Raw genomic sequence first — 17,169 nt, 5'->3', positions numbered from 1 at the left:
GCCACAGAAAAGACCGGGGAGAATAATCTTTAATCATGAAAGATAAGATCTGCCCTGTCGTCTGAGCTTGTATAAATATTAGATGGATGGCTGATTGAAACGGAAGAGCTTGGATATTTTTCATTTTATATGAAATTGAAATAAATTTGAGAAGGGTCAAGACACTGCTGCTTACTATTTTAAGTAGATCAGTTGCTCATCATTGAACTTGTAGACTTGAATGAAAATGCTATGAGACTTCAGAGGAGAAGGCCTGTTTTGAGGCTTTTTTCCTATTTTTGCTGACAAAAGATACATTCACAAGTTCAGGAGTGACTCGGTTTCCCCGCAGGTCCGGGATTATCCCTGTCCTGGAGCTGCGTAGATGTCCCAAGGGTCCTGCTAACAGCAGGACTGACCCTGCCTTCTGGTGGATTTTTAATGTCTTGGTGGCTGTGATGAAAGTAGATGAGTAGATGTGGATTTGTGTGCCGTGTGAATGGTCTCATTCATATTTAGATTATTGCTTGGTAGGTCAGCAAGTTCGGGAAGGTAAAAATGCACATTTATTCCCCATTTGCTCTCTGATTTTAATTAAGTTTTAATTAAATCCACTTTCAGAAAAACTAAACTGTTGGGGAAAAAGATTAAACAAGACAGTTTGACTAATTGAAAATTAGAGCAATCCTGGATTCTTTTCATCTTATAAGACATAAATTGACTTTGAATATTGCATGTGCTTTATACTGTATTATAGTTTTTTCTAAGGGAAGTTATTCCTTCCTTCTCTCTTTGTATATGTACAGATAAAGTAGACTAATTCCTCATAGTCTTAACCACTGTTTTAATAAGATGTGGACAGATTTAGTCACTGTTTATTCCAGTAATCTTTGAAGGCCTGAAGTTCAGGAATATGTGCATATAATAATTTTTAAGGGCAATGGGCAACGTAGATTTTTCAGGAACGAGGTATTTGCAGTTTCCATACTTCTAACGCAGCCCTGTTTTATGCAGGACGTCTACTGAGTCCATCAAAAAGTAGCTTAAAGTAAAGGAGAGAGTCAGGTAGGCAGTGCGGCAGTGGTCTGCTGCTGCCTGATGTTTAAGGTGAGCATTCAGCAACCCCCAAGATCGTCTCTGTCGTGGTAAAAAGATATATTCGGCGCTGAGGAGATCCTGCCGTGCAGGTAACAGTCCGATAAAAATAAAGGGCAAAATTAAATAGGTAATTTATAATCTTTTAAGTAGTGCTTCTGTAGAGAAACATTCAACGATGCTTAATTTAAATGCAAGTCACCGTGCCACTGCGCTCGCTGTGATTTGTGCAATGGTCGCTTATCCTCAACCACGCCGCTTTGGCGGAACGGTCCTTCCTTCCCTGCTCGCGAGTCCCTTCATTTTGCTTCGGCAACGAAGACGTAACGATTTATGGCATCACGTTAATCTCCCCGGCAACGGCCCGTAAAGCGAGCAGCATATTGCATTTGCATTGCAGAAGCAGCAGCGCAGGAGATGGCCGGTGCCGAAACGCGGGCATGTGCAGTGCCTCCGGCCCGCAGCACAGGAAATGCCTGCAGAAGAGATTTTTTTCTTTCTTTTTTTTTTTGGTAGATGCATTCTCCCGATTTTTATTCCACTGATTTTTTTATTTAAAGGCCTTCCAAGCACGAAGGGGAGTTGCACTGGTCTGGGAGGCTCCCTGGGAGCCCATCGTATTGCTCCCAGCAGCTCCTGCCGATGCCAGCTCGTCCCCGAGGAGTCATGCTCCCTTGTCTGCCACTTGCAGCAGCTCTCGCAGAGCTCAGAGGGCTTTTATAGCACCAGACTGGCTTTAAAGAAATATTGTTTATATAGCTTATACACTGAGTTTTACCGGTGATGACAAAGTGCTTATGTAATGGTAGCAGATTTCCATAAAACCTCGTGGTTTAGTTTGCGATTATGCACATTTCCGAGGCTTCATGTCTTACCTGAATGGCTCCAAAATCTTCAGTGACTTCTGTTTTTCTCTTTTCGATGTTGTCTATGTCATAGTGGCACTAAATAATGAAGACAAACTAACTTTTTCTGTAATACCTTCCTTTTATAAATAGGGCTGTGCTGGATCACCAGTTTTTTTCCAGTCCCTGGCAGAGAGGGCAGCTGTGATACCACTGCCAAAGTGCTCGGAGAAGCAGAGAGGGCTGGATGGGCTGTGGAAGGGGCAGGGGGTATTTTGCGATATGGGAATGATTAGTGCTCATGGTTCGGGGCAGCACTCCCGCCGCCGGTGCCTCTTTCCCTGGCCTTGCAGGCAGCTGCGTCTCCGCTGTTGCGTGCTCGCCGTTTTGACAGTCACATGAAGGGCGAGGATGAGTCCGGCTGCAGCTGCATTGATTCATCTTGGTAATTGAAATTTATGGGGTCGAAAGCTGCAGCCAGCGTAGCAACTGGAATAACGAGCAGCTACGCTGAGGCTGAGCATCATAAAAAGCTCCCTCAACGTGCAGGATCCCGACTAAGGATGAGCTGCAAAACTCTGAAGTTTCGAAACTTTCCAGGAAAGACAGAATTTTTCTGTGAAATAAAATCTTTTAAAGTGCCTGTGTCCATGTGTCTGGATAGATATTGGTATCTTTTCAGGGATTTTTGATTTGCATTAATCTTACCTAACCTTTCACACAGGCTCAAAACACAGATTTGCTATGCTGTGACTGTTTTTCTGGAAAGTTACTCTGCTTATTAAAGCTGTTTCTTATGGAGGGTTTATTCAAAACAATGATAGAATTAAACTTTTTCTACTTAATATTGACCTACTTTTAGTATATTTATTTTTGAATGTGTTTTTGGGGGGGGGGGGTTCAAAACTTATTTTTAGCATGGATGGCCTTGTACCCTGATTTTTACATGTGAAAAACAGCGTCTGGGAGTCCCAGAATTGGCTACGCGCAGCTGCCTCTGCTGGCTCGCTATCCCACGATGGCGAAAAGGCGTTTAAAGACCTGCTGGATGTCCTGCTGCCCCAGGACCCAAAGACGTCATTGGTAGAGCGCAGTATATGCTATTGTGGAATAAAAACTCTTATTTCAGTTTTAGGTCAGTTTAAATAGTGGCAAACTGCAGGGAAGCCTTGCTTGCAGCATAGCGCAGAGCAGTTTAGCTTGTTTCTGCCCTGAAAAGCAGCGGAGAACGAACAAAAGTGCAAAAAGGTGCGTGACTTGTTCCCGAAGCTTTCCCTAGCTTCTGTTCCAGAACTGGTTGTGAAAGTCCACCGGTGTCTCAGAAAAGACACGCAGAGGGGAAACGGTTTGTGTTGTCACACTTCAGAACAGCTAAGCAGCCTCTGATTTCTCATTTCAACCACTTCCGCTGTTTTAAATACCTAAACTTAAGATGCATTTTCAACTTTTTTTTCAAAAAATAGGAACAAAACTGAGAGTCTGGAAGGGTATCTTTCTTTTGAAACATACTGTGCTTCATATATAAGCTTCAGGTATGACCATAAACGTTTTTGTAATGATATTTTATTGCTGTGTCCTGACTCTCTGCTTCTAAAGCATGATGTGTAAGCATTATAGGCTGAAATTTATTGCTTAACCTTGTTACTGAAAATATCTGCCAGGAGTATTTGCATTTGTTTTGACTTACTGTTAACTTTCTGCGTGTACATTTGGGTTTGGTTATAGGCATTTTTTCTTTCCTTTTCTTACTTTCTTTTTTTTTTTTCTTTTTTTGAAATTGCTTCAACTTTTGCTTCAGCAAATCTTTTTACAAACAAATTGCAATGTTAATTTTGTAGCTCCTTCCTATGTAAAATACTATAATGAATTCCAGGAGGGAGGTAGGGGAAAAATACTAAAATAAGCTTGAAAATATTATTTTCAAGTGGTGTATAAGCTAGAAGCAACTATGTTCAGTCAACTCTTGCTGAAGACTTCAGAAAGCAGTAAGATGAAAACTTATCCTAGATGTTCTGCATGTGAACCATGCCATTAATTTCATTACATTTAAGCTCCTTAGATGGTATATGTTTGTAGCACATGATGCATATTTAAAACAGGAATCTGGTATAAAAATATTTTCCAGTGTTCCTTAGTTGAATTTAAATCATGTTTTGTCAGAATATGGCATTTCAACTAAATTACAGAAAAGAAGACTTCCTAATGAAAATTGCTATTCCTATAAGTATGAGATTGAAAAATAAAATAATAGTCTGGGGGTTGCAAGTAATCCAGAGATTGCAGAATGGCACAGTAGGACAAGAAAGGAAAATGAAGGAAGAAATTATTGATGTTTGCAGAAGAGTAAACTCAAATTTTAAGTAATGGAAGATAACTACTTGGTTAAATAAGCGTACAACTGAGATGGAAATTATTCTTCCTCTACAAAGTGCATGCTAGCTGGGTGGAAGGAAGCGGGAGGTGATCACGGAGGCCTCTGAGAAGACTACAGCCATGAATTTCTCTATAAATGCATCTTTGGATGGTTTGGAGATCTTACGTATTTCTTCTGTCTGAAATATTAACGTATCAATTAAAACCTGTGGTAGCCTGCAAGCATATTGTGAAGCAGAAAAAAGAAAAAGCTGTCCTTTCCTTTAAGGTGGTTATGTTTTTCCCTGTCCGTGCATGGGCCCGTTGCGTGGGGGGGCACGTTAGGCTCGGCGAGATGCAAGTGCCGAGGGGCAGCGAGAGGCAGGGCCGGCGTTGCCACCCCAGGCAGGTCGAATGAGTCGTGTTCCCATGTTCGGCCGGTCGCGCTGCGGAGTGCCCTTAGCCAGCGCGAAGCCGCCTGTGAAAAGCTCTTTAAGATGATTGTAGCAAGCGCAGAAGTGGGGGGCGGGAGGGACGGCAGCGCGCTGCGGGCACAGCTGCAGGCAGCGCTGCCAGGGCCCGGGCAGCAGCGCCGCGAGGAGAAGGTGTCGCAGGGACCTGCGCCGTCGGAAGCACTGTTTCACGTTCCATCGGCCCTCTGTAGCTGTAGCGAAGTTTTTCGAAACAACCCTGTGCTGGAGCAGCGAGGGGGGAAGAGAGCATCCCGGCGCGGGCTTCCAAACTGATCTGCCTGCAGTCAGATCGATAGTGACGTCTTGCATAGTTTGCAAATGAGGGAAGGCTTTCGATTCCCTGTGCTGTCCAAGTATGGATTAATACGGACCGCATTTTTTCCAAGAATAATCAGTGCGTTCCACTGACGGCGTTTGAACTTGCTCTTAATTTCCTTTTGCGTTTAAAGAGCCTTGGTTCCCTGGTAGGCGCTGTTGCATAGCGGTGCAGCTCGTGCCTTGCAGGGCACGGGGAAATACCCTGCACGTTTGCTATGGCTAACAATGTCGTGTCTGAAAAAGAAAAATAAAAGTCAGCGTTCTCATTGCCATTATCAGTGCGGAGAGGAAAATCTTAGTGATGCAGATATAACTCAGTAATTGTATTTTCTTTGAACTGATACAGATCAGAAGGCAGAAGCGGGGGGAGCTGCAGCGAACTCGTGGCATCAGGGTTTCGCTTGCTAAAACTCTGAGGTGAAATCAATGAAAACAGGAGGAAATTTAAAAAAAAAAAAAATTGGACTTAGAAGAGGAAGGAAGAGATTAAATCCCAAGCTGGGATAATAGACATTGTTTCCTGGAATTAGGAAACCATATAATTCTTTCTCTCTTTCGTCTTTTTTTTCCCCTTGAAATTTTTGGGTTACTTCTATGTTCTTTTGATAGCCTAATTTTAATGCCTTTATATCCAGAGAGTTGGAGAAGGGAATGAGATGTAAAGGAGAGTGAGAAGTTCAGAGAAGTGCGAGGAAATGCTGAAAACTCCCTGGAGTAAACTTATGAAAATACTTCTTTCTTAACGGCATCATTATCCCCAGACACTTCAAAGAGTAACACGGTGAAAAGCTCTCCAACCTTTTGCTCCTTTTTTGCTTTATGGTCAGGTTGCTTTCGGCTAGTTTTCAGCTATAGGAAGTGCCCTGCAAGCAAATATAAAATAGATTGAAACTGAAACTGGTTAAAAAATAACAAATAAAATACAAACCCACGGTGGGACCAATGATCTGGGACAGATTCTAAATCAGATTTCCGCAGAATTTTCTGCAGTCTTTTTTTTTTACGCCGCAAACAACTTCCCGCTTTAATGTAGAAACAGTATAAAACTATTAAAAAAAAAAAAAGTGCAACTGTGCCATATTTGTGTTCATTTTACTCTTGAGAAAGAACCAGTGATTGTAAAAGGCATTCAGTGCAGAAACCACACTGAACGGTTTTACTTGGAACCATTTACATCTCTGCAGCCTGCTCAGCTCTGCGGAACAGCTAATTTTGCATTCCTACATAAAAAGCAGACTTGAACTGTAATTACACAGTAGTGTTTATTCATAGATATTTATTTTGGTTTTGGAGAAGTTAGGCAGATGTTACTCCTTTTATATATATATGTGTGTGTGTGTGTGTGTGTGTGTGTATATACACACACATGTATATAATTTTTTTAAAGTAAACTTCCAAAGAACTAGAAGTGAGTAAATATTTTGTCGGAACAAATTGCTTCTAGTGCTGTTTAAAATGTTGCATAGTTCACTGACACTGGGAAAATCTCAGTGTAAATGTCTGAAAAGCAGTGTTGGCCACGGAAAAGCCGAAGGTGAACATGGGGCAGTAGCGGAGGGAGCGGACGGCACAGGAAGAGCGAGAGAATGTAAGGTTTGCAAAGGTAAGTTTAAAGAAAAAAGGATTTTGTACATAATGGAAGCGAGGAACTGATAAAAGTAACGTTTTTGGTAGCACTGACATAATCCAAGTGCAGCTACTCACCTACCGTCTGCTTCTCAGATAAATAGCTATTATGCAAATTTCCGCCTCGTGTGCAGCGATGAAGGCCTCGCTGCATCCCTGTGCTGCTCAGCAGCTGTTGCCTTTGAAGCTTTTATTTATCTTATTCTGAAGTGCAACCATTTTAGCTTCGTTGTCCACTTTGCTTGAAAGGTTTAGGTTTTACATAGAGAACTGTGGTCCATTGAAAAGGGAAATTCGTGTCTGAGCAGCAATCTCCTGTGCTAGTCTTCGTTAGTATTCCCCTTTCCCCGCAACTGGTGCGATATTCCTGCTGTCAAGGATACCTTGGTAGGACATCAGTTGTGAAATGTTTCTATGCACGTATGGTGCAAATTTTTGAAGCTTCCCGTAACCTCTGTTTGCAAATAGGTGAAAACTAATGGGCCATTCTGGTAAGCTTTTCTTCTGCGTTGGATCTTTGTTGGTCGCTGGCTTGGCTGGGAGATGGAGAGCCGAGATGAATTCTCGGTGCTGTCAGAGTAAGCAATACAATTTCCCTACAATCATACCCAGAGCAAGGAAGTTAGGTCTTTAAGTGGGTTGAATCTGATTTAGTAATAAGTCAATTTAATCCCTAATGACTTCAAACACAGATTTTACAAAGTGATCAATGGCAGTATAACAATGATTGATCAATAGCATTGCATTTAATTGGATTTTTATGGGTATAATACAGTATTTCAGGATTAATGTACCATTGCATTGCTTTGTTACTTTTTTAACTCAATTTTTTAGAAAGAAATGATGCTTCAAAATGCTGATTAGTCTTTGAAATATTGTTTTGGGGGCACAGTTAATAAAAATTAAAATGAAAAATTAAGTGCTTGCTTTTAGTAATTGAATTTCTGATTTTGTTTGAGTTACTTAGCAGTGTGTTGTGTTTTCTTTTTTTTTTTTTTTTAATAGTGTATCTACATTAGAAAAAAGCCCTGCCTCCTTCATCTTTCATGGTAAAGGGGAGACAAAATATCAAAGAGTAAAAACGAACGTATATAGGGCTCCACTTATGAATCCGAAGCAGCTGAGTAGCTTCCCTTGCTCTGCAGTTTGACATAGTAATCTTCCCTTGAAGTAATCTCCTTGTCCCATGTGTCTTGCTTTAATCTATCAGTCTTTCTGCAGTGTGCAGCAAGAAATTGATTTTTGATAATTTTAATGGCTGAATAACTGGTCCTGTCCCCGAGTGTTTTTTCACATTTGCAGTGGCCAATGTGGTTCCCGAACCCGGTGTTCTGGATAATAGGTTTCATTAGTTTTGATGCCTGAGGTAGAAAAAGCTGTAGGTGGGAATAAAGACTGTTTTTTGATGTCTAGACGTTCATTTCAGCTGTTGCTGCAATATGATACATTAAAAGGAAATATGTAACATAGCTCTGAGGAAATATGTATTCTTTGAAACTAATTCTACTTTTAAACTGCCTAAGACGGTGTGACCTGAATTATTAAAATGTGGGTGGCTGAATTTCTTGAAGGTATAACTATCCCTGCCATGCCAACACAGGCTAAACTTCCTTTCTCCTCCTCTTTTCTCTTTCTTTTAAGTAAAATATGTCAGTTTGGTCATTGAAGCAGAACAGATATCTTATTATCTTTGCAGTGTCTCTGCTGGGAGACCTAAAATTATTGAAGTATTTGCTTTGATACTTTGCTGTGACTTCGCTCCTTGAAATTTTTATAATGGCTCTTTTTGGCAAACATGGCTGGCTTCAGAAAAATTGTTGGATACGTACACTTGTAAGACCTTAATATCTCTGATTTGAAAATACACCAAAAACCCCCATACCCAACTATGCTGCTCAGCAATGTATGTTAAAGTGATAAACTTACAGTGTAAGTCTAGATTATTCTAGTCGCATCTAATTAATTTAAAATAATCTGATCTGTAAGGGGGGATTTTAAAATGAGTGCAAGTGTTCTGTTCATTTTTGGAGCTGATGAAAACAAAGTGGTAGCAAATGCATTTAGAAACTCTGAACAGAAAAATGATCAATTAATTCCTTTTCCGTATGGAGACTAGCAGTGGCCTTCAGCACCTGGATGCACTCTTCTCTGATACGTGCAGTGCACTGAATCTTTTCAAGTGTTAGAAGCAAAAGGTTTTTTTAAATTTATTTCTGTATGCAGTGCACGTTGGATAATGGTAATATGCCTATTACCATACTCAAGTGTAACAGTAAATTTTGCTGCGGAGTACCTTTGTGAGCATTATTCTTTGTCATTGTAACTATTAAAAAATTAAAGCAATGTTTTATTAACTTTGCAATGCAAATTTAAATAGATATTTTTATTTTCCTTTTCTTTTATAGATGGTAGCAATGGTGCCTCTTTACATAAGTGAACAGACTGTTCTTGTATGAAATCGGCTATCTCAAATCACTTTCTTCTTCAAAGAAACTGAAAATTTCACACTTTCTTTAAATCCATATGCTGCTTTAGCTGTCTCCATCTCCGCTAGATTTAAGGAAAGGATACTAAGAATGATCTACATTAGATATAGTAAGAGCAGTTAGACTGAGCATCACAACTGGTAGCAGCTAATAGGGTTCCAGTTAATGGCAGAGACGACATGACCCTATCTTAGTGTTTCCTCAGAATTGAGATTTTTAGAGATAGAGTAATAATAGATTGAGTTGTTAATTTTGAGATGTGATTTTTTTTTTTCCTCTGATGCCTAGTAGTTAGTTACTTTCGATGAGAAGTGCTAAGGTCACCTCTTTACTAAAAGGCAAATGGTAAGAAGGGGATAAACTTTGTCCCTTTTACAAGAAAGTGAAGGTTATTTACAGTTGTCATCCTCGACTACTCCGCTGTCTGACATGTGCAGCAGCGTGGCTAAGGCAGTTAGCGTAATGTGTGTTCAGTTGCAAGTTTTACAACGGGGACCCTCGTGTTGACAGTGAATTGGGGACCCTCACAGGTGGCGCTTGCAAGGGGCTCCTGCGGCTCGTCGAGCCTGACAGCCCACTCCAAATGGGACCATCACAAACACCAAATTACATTAGTGACGGCTTTGTCTAGCCTGGTTCTAAAAATGGGTAACTCTGAACATAGTTTAGGGGTTAGAGTGGACGAGCAATGTAGATACTTAAAATGAAAGTGATGAGTAGGCGTAAGGAGTTAATTTTTTGCCAAGGTGATAACTAGACACTAGCTGGTGTTTTTATATTCTCACTTTTGTAAAAGTATTGGAAAAAATAATATGTTTAAGACAGCGATGGTAGTCCCTGGAGCTGTAGAAAATGACACAGAGACTTGAGAGTTTGGTCTGTTCTGCCTGGCTGATGGGGTCAACCCTGTCTTCATGGCAGCAACAGTTTGGAAGCTTTCTCCCATCTGCTTTGCTTCTCCTCCAGACCTTTTGTCTCTTCCTTTCTGACTTCCATGGAAGAAAAACCTGCTCTGTTGTACTACTTCTCTTCCTAAAAATGAAGCTTTACGTGATGGTTGCCCTAGAATTGTTTTTAAGAGATGGCTTCTACAGCTGTGAAGTGTTGTCAGATCTGTTGTCTCCACTAAAGAGCTGTTTCTGCCGGAGTAGCAGAACGTACCTTCAGGACAGGGTGTGGGTGCTTGGCAAAAGTGTGTTTGTGAACCGGTGCGGCACCTCCTTCCTGTTAGCTGCGTGCCAGAAAGTGTTGCCAGGCAGCACTGAAAGACCGATGGGGGCTCAAGATAGAAGTCTCGAGTGTTAAAAGCCTTGCAGATCATTTTGTAGACAGATACAGAGCAATTATTTCCCGGTCTTCAGTCTTATATAAGATAATATATAGAAGGAACCAAGAATTTAAAATACTCTTTATGCTCTCAAATTTGGTTGACATTGTTTCAGGGTGAGAAACGTTGTAGTTGGCAGAGATACAGTCTGATGCTCAGGGCTTTGCCCAATTTGCTTACCTGTTGCACCTTAAAGTTGCAATTTGTGCCAGTTATTTAAAGACTTTTTTAATGAGGACTGTGGATCAGGATGCCTAAGAACATGGAGAAAGTGAAATTGTGCTGTGTTTCCTCCCCCCCCCCCCCCCATTTTTTTGGCAACAGGCATGTGCACATACGTTATACTCTCTAAGATGAACTTTTTAGTAGGATAAAGAAGTATTAGGGGTAATTACGATAGATTTAGTGCATTAATGTATCTGGGAATCAAAGGCATTATTTATTACAGAAAAATGGTTATGAAGGTGGCTTGTGAACTGAGGGTATGCTTAGAGTAAAAACTTAGCAGGGAAATAATTTTATTTCTATTTCACATGTAATTCATGTGAATGCCAAATAACCAAAAGCTGACTTGGAAACTTTAAGTACTGAGGGATGAAGCCACTTCAGACTTTCTCCTTTTCCCTGTTTCACTCAGGTGCTGCTCCTCAGCCAGTCCTATCTCACTGGCAGCTGAGGGACCAACCTTGGGGTGGAGGTTCCCGTCGGCGGCATTGCTGTTCCCTGCTTTTCCTAGCCCGTGGGACACGCTCCCTTGCACAGCCCTTCCTTCTCCAGAGCCCAGGGTACCTTGACTGTTGCTGTGTAGAGAGGGGGAGTGCTACCAGTTTCAATTCCCTCTTTTTCTGTCCCTTCTGCGAGGCAGAGGAGCTGCAGTTGGTGGAAGATGATGATCAGGGCCATATAGCCCAAAGAGGAGCTGTAGCAGGCACGCCTGCTGTGCGGGGCCAAAGAGTACCTGGAGTACTGAGATCGTAATGAATTTGATATTAATATGCTATAGAGTTAATACAGAAACAGAGTAAAGGGGTATGACCTGATCCTATATTTCCTCTGGAATCAATGGCAAAACTATATTTACAAAAAATAGTTTCAAGAGCTATTTCTGTAATTAGGTGCCATTAGTTGTGCATTCAGTGGAACAGAAGAAAGAAGGGGTAGTGAGTTGTGGTTGAAAGCATCGTAACTGGGGAGGTTTCCTACAAAAACATGGAATAGGTTCTTATTTCTGTCATTTTGCATTAAGTTCTTAATGCAGATACAAATTGAGTCCATTTCGCGATACTGCCTAAATATTTGAATCTTAAATGCGAGCTTCTGAGAGAAATGAAGTCAGGTGTGATATGTTATACTGCAACATATAACTGCAGACAGGTTTGAGAATTGGTTAGTTGTTGATAATGGTGGTACTAGTAATTTTAGATTATGATGTTAAATTTCATTTTGAACATTATAGTTTTGGTTATTTAATTTGTTACACTAATATGTTGACTTTAGGGATGCTCAAACTTGCAGGCTTCCCGACATAAAGTAAGATTGTTTACCTTTTTGCTACAATGACAGACTTCCTAATGTGAATAGTTAATTTTTATTTCTTTTGTTCTTTCTGGAAGTAACTTTCTAGGTAGAAATTCAAGAAGGTGTGGCACAAGTTTAGGTTTTTTAATAATCGTTTTTTGGTTAGATCTGGGACAAAAACTTTCTCTTTAAGAATTCTCTGAAAATAGAAATATCGTATTCTGATCTTGATCTTAAAAAAAGTATGTGAACACACTTTTAAGATCTGCAAGGAAGGAAATAATTATGATTTTTTTTTCACTTTGAGCAGTATACGATAGAATTATTCTGTAACACATCTCTTGTTAATTAAAAATGGTTGATTTCAGCCTTATGTTTTTGTTGTTGTTAATAAGGTGATAGTGGGGAAAAAATTCTTTGGACATGTTATATCTTTTATAACACTCTCAGAATACTCATCATAATAATATTTTGCAAAAGGGTCATTTTCTGTGACTGTTGTGACAACAGGCAGAGGGGTTTACTCTGTCAATTCTTAACTGAGGAGAAAAGCCGCAGTGTTATCCTGTGTCCTAGTAGACAGCAGAGTTTCTATATTGGGGAGCAATTTTATAATTCCCCCATCGGTGGGTGACTGTACCAGTCACGAGGCGGTTTTTCAGGTGTTGGGGTTCTGATGCTTATCGAAATTATTCATCAACACTTCTGGAAACGCACTGAGATTCTGATGTTTCTTAGTAATACTGCTTTAAAAGTGAAATTGAGGCCATGTGAAGTTCTGTCTGGTAAACAGCTATGGCGTGTTACATATTTAGTATCACTAAGCCTTTGCAAACATTAAAAGGGCCTTTGCTGGTTTTAAAGGGAAAGATGGCTCATGCTTTGCTCAGAAGTGCAAGCCTGGGGTTTGGGGGTTTTCTTTGCTTTTGTTTTCTTCTGAGAAAGTAATTTTGCTATTCAATAAAGTGATTCAGGTACTAGAACCTTGGTTTCTTCATTCTGTAAAAGGAGAGAGACACTGTTACCAATATTAGCATATCACAACCTTACCTGTTGAAAAAAATCTGCCTCTCTGAGGTTTTTTACTTTATAGGTTTTGGGAGAAGAAGCGGAGTAATGATCAACACTAGTTGTGAGGCTTTGAGGCTGCTGGAACACTGTTGGCAATATTAGTGTTTTCCATAAAGCACAAACTCCTTAGAAGCTTTTCTTTAAACATGACTGTAAACTACACTAAGTAATGTCTGCATGACAGACATGCTGTTGGAAGATTTCAGCCTCTAAATTGGCCAGGGAGGGGTGTTAAGTATTTAAGCTCTGCATTTGTGCAGATCTGCTGAGTATTCCTGTTATTCCAGACTTGAATTGTTGGAACTTAGTCAATTCACAAATTCTTATTCCTTGACAAAAAGTATTTAATCATCTCTTGTAACTCTGCACCAGCGATTAAATCTTTGTGGCAGCCAGGAGAGGCAGAGTGTGTATAGGCAAACCTAAAAATGGTTTTACTCTTGGTAGCTTAGAGTCCAACATCAACGGAGTTAAGACAGCAGGTAGTTTTGAGGGTTGTGCATCACTGCAATACTCATTCAGGTGGCTAGTTTGTGCTGCAGCACAGGTTCTCACATCTTCATTGCATATATGGCAGCTATAATAATTTAATACTTTAATACTGTTTGCAGCGCATGTGTAGTGAATAGCTTTGTTTAGTCTCTTTGCAGTTCTGTTTCTGAGTTTTCCATTTTGATTTTAGAATAAAACACATGCTGATGTATATTTTCATTGCGATAGTTTCAGTTAGTACACTGGAGGAACTTTAAGTTACTCTGAAATAATTTTAAGCCATTTGGTGTGACGGGGAGAGGTTTGGGATGGTTGTTTAATGTCAATTTTAAGTTATGTAAATTGATTTTGCGCCTTTAATGATTTACTGTTTTTCCTGATTGTCCACATCTGGGGATACGTTTTAAAAGATTGATCAGCAGCGATGGCAAAGAATGGTGATGAGTGGACCTTGCCTGCTCCCCCCCCAAATATATTTCTGATTCATGCTTTAATATTGAATACTTTATTATCTACAGATGTGCTTGTTTCTTTTGCAGCTGTGTGTTTTTTCTTATTTTTTATCATTTAAATTCAAAGTCGGTTTCTTTTGTGACTGAAGGTCAAATTTACTTGGGTAATATACATAATAGTTGAAATAATTTTATGAAACATGTTATTGTTGAAAATTCAAACTGTTTGAGTTGTGTTTAGTTTAAATGTCTGAACTGTCCTATTTTAGGCATGTTGACATTTTATGTGTTTTGGGTTTTTTTTGTAGTGGTGGAAGAAGGACTGTGGGAGAATGGACTTTCCTATGAGTGTAGGACCCTGCTCTTCAAGGCAATTCATAATCTTCTGGAAAGGTAAGAAAAACTCTTGCATTCAAATATTTCATTCTGATATTTAAAATAATACATGACAGGTATAGACCATTTGTATCATTTTTGATCATAAAATAATTTTTTTGAGTTAGAACTTTAGTGCAAGAAACAAAGGATTCGGATGAATCTCTTAAGTCATTGAACATGGTAATCTATCATAAAGCAGTGTGTCAAATGGTCAACTTAGGCAGACAAATGAAACATTCAAAGTTTTTTTTTTTAATGCTTGCATTATTCTTGTTGAGGAGCTGTTTCAAAAAGTTTTTGCTTTCTTGGAGTACTTAAGGAAAGTAATTATATCTGACCTCTAATCCCTCTGTTCAGGTTAAATAGTATATATTCTAACAGATAATACTAAAAGATCTTAACTCTGTTCTTCCAGTCGTTTAGTTAGATCCACATTCCAGTTTGATTGAATCTGTACACAGTTTTCAGGGTGAAGTTTAAAAGTTCCTGTCTCTCTGGTCCAGTGTATCCTATTATTGCCTTCTTTCATCTCGATCATATATATGCCTTGACTGTATAGTTATCCTGTGCTTGGTTAATACACTTACATCTTTTTCTTTGAAGGCTATCAACTCTTAAGCTTACTGACTATTTTTTTTACTAGTCCACCAGCGTATGACTTAGTGTATGACTTGGACTATTACTTTTTATTCCTTCTCTTTATCTACAGTTCTCCAGGTCACCACCACCTTTCTGTGTTATATTTCAGCTCTTCTTTTAATTTTTATTTCAGCTCTTCTAAATTTACTAGTTATCGGATTTGCATTATGTTCCTGAGGCGAGGTTTCCGTGAGTGTAACCGGCCCCTTGACCAGCAGTTAGCTGCTCATATCTGCTAGCAAGTTAAGTTTGAATGGGCAGCTACCGGCATGTACACAGATACAAGCTGTTAGGCTTTTCATTTTTTATTTCATTAGTCTTTCTAAGGGACTTTTGCCTCAGTAATAGACAATAAAAATACAAGGGAATAAAATGGGCGATAAAAACACAAGAATTAAATTCTCAGTCTAGAATGTTCACTTAGTTCTTTTGTCACCTTGCAATGCATAAATGAAAAAGACATTTCACATGTGTTTATTAATTGGTGATACCCAGCCAACTGGCTTTCAAATACAACTACTAGTGAATATTGTTTTTCATTGGCTCTTTTGAAACTTGCGAATGAGGAATTGTTTTAAAAACAAATAATCGAACTGAAATGGGTTGGCAGAGTTGGTAAATTGTTCTATCCAGCTTTGATTGAGAAATCTTCTAAGCTCTTTTTCCTTCCAAAGTCTTCAAAATACAGTTGGATGATGCACAATACCACGTGGGGGGTTTTTTCGAGTGTGATTTTTTTACGTCGCCTCAAACCCACCCAAGAGCTGCTGCGGTCTCAGCCTCCCGCCCTCGTGCATGAGGTTCCCACCCATGCTGAGACGGGCCCCGAGGAGGTTCAGGTGGCTCCTCCGGCTGCGGGCTGATAGCTTGCACGGGGCTGGCTCCATGGGCCTGGGAGTCCTGGTGCTGCCAGCGAGAAGGGGTAGAAATATGTGTAGGGGGCAGAAAAACCTGTAGTAACCTGGCTTTAAATTAACTTAAGCTACTGTGGAGTCGCACCTTCAAGAGGACACTTCATACGGTTTTTGATGAAGTAGTTGTTAAGGCTACTTTATGAATCCATGATGGTTTACTAAATGTCTGTCTACCGAATTTCCACAATATTGTAGTTGTGCTTATTTTAAAGCTTCCAATTTCTTTTTTTTTTCTGCTTTTTGTTTGCCATGCCAAATCTTACTGTAACACCGTAATTATTTCATGACAAACAACAGAAATCTGCTGACTTTCACATGCCGTGTGGGCATAACCCTCGGTTTGGTCTTCCTCACTGGTGTAGAGGTGTCGAGCTGGGGCCGCACCCGGGGCGGGGCCGCAGGCTGCTGCCTCCGACCGGTCGCAGCCGGTTCCGGCCGGCTCTGAACCCGCCAGCAGCCCGGCTGCCCCTCAGAGCACCTGCGGCGCTGGCGGGAGGAGGACGGCTTGGGGGAAAGCTCTTCGGGGTTTAGTTCTTCATGTTCTCTTTTGCTCTTAACAGCTGAATCGGTGATCAGAACTCAGTGTTAATTGGCAGTAAATTAAACTAAGTAGAAATTTCCCAAGTCGAGACCGTTGTGCCAGTGTCAGAGTAGGAAGGAACCATTTGGAAGGTATTAAAAGTTCTGAGGAAATAATGCCGAAAATATCACTGTACTCTTTCATAATCATTAATATGCCCTCATTGTGGTGTGTGTGGGGTTTTTTTTCTTTTTTAAGTAAAATCAGAAATATAAGAGCTTAGTGAAATTTTCAAACAGCTGTATTGCTTAGGAAGAAAATAACACTCAGCCTTAAGTAGAGAAATGAGCCAAGAAGTTAAAAAAATATTTCTTTGGTCCCAATTTCATGTGATTAAATAACTGCCTTTAAAGGTATACTCGCTTGGAGTTTTATACCCAGCGTTTTTTACTCAAGGTCATTGTCAGCGATTACTGTTAAATGTTCTGGTTACTCTTGAGTGGTTGTACAGCAAAAATAATGCAAACATCTGTCACTGGTTGTTCGCTCAGCTGAACCGCTGAGATCCATGATTCTGTGATGACATTTTAAATTTCATATAGGATTACACCTTAATTAACCTGAGATTCAGTTTAATATATGAGAGGGTGGCTGATTTTTTAAGGCCAAGTCTACACATGAAGA

General features: G+C 40.0%; 1 protein-coding gene across 1 annotated transcript in view; it reads left to right on the top strand.

The window, feature by feature from the left end:
* Window positions 1-17,169, top strand: part of MED13L (mediator complex subunit 13L) — a 211,017-nt gene that overhangs the window by 89,497 nt on the left and 104,351 nt on the right. The window contains exon 3 of the mRNA XM_026119072.2: window positions 14,343-14,427. Within this exon, the coding sequence (XP_025974857.2) occupies window positions 14,343-14,427 (85 nt within the window). The remainder of the gene's footprint in view (window positions 1-14,342; window positions 14,428-17,169) is intronic.

The sequence above is a fragment of the Dromaius novaehollandiae genome, chromosome 17 (assembly GCF_036370855.1).
Source record: "Dromaius novaehollandiae isolate bDroNov1 chromosome 17, bDroNov1.hap1, whole genome shotgun sequence".
NCBI lineage: Eukaryota > Metazoa > Chordata > Aves > Casuariiformes > Dromaiidae > Dromaius > Dromaius novaehollandiae.
The sequence above is the reverse complement of the archived record's forward strand: the minus strand, read 5'-3'. Positions and strand labels throughout refer to the sequence as shown.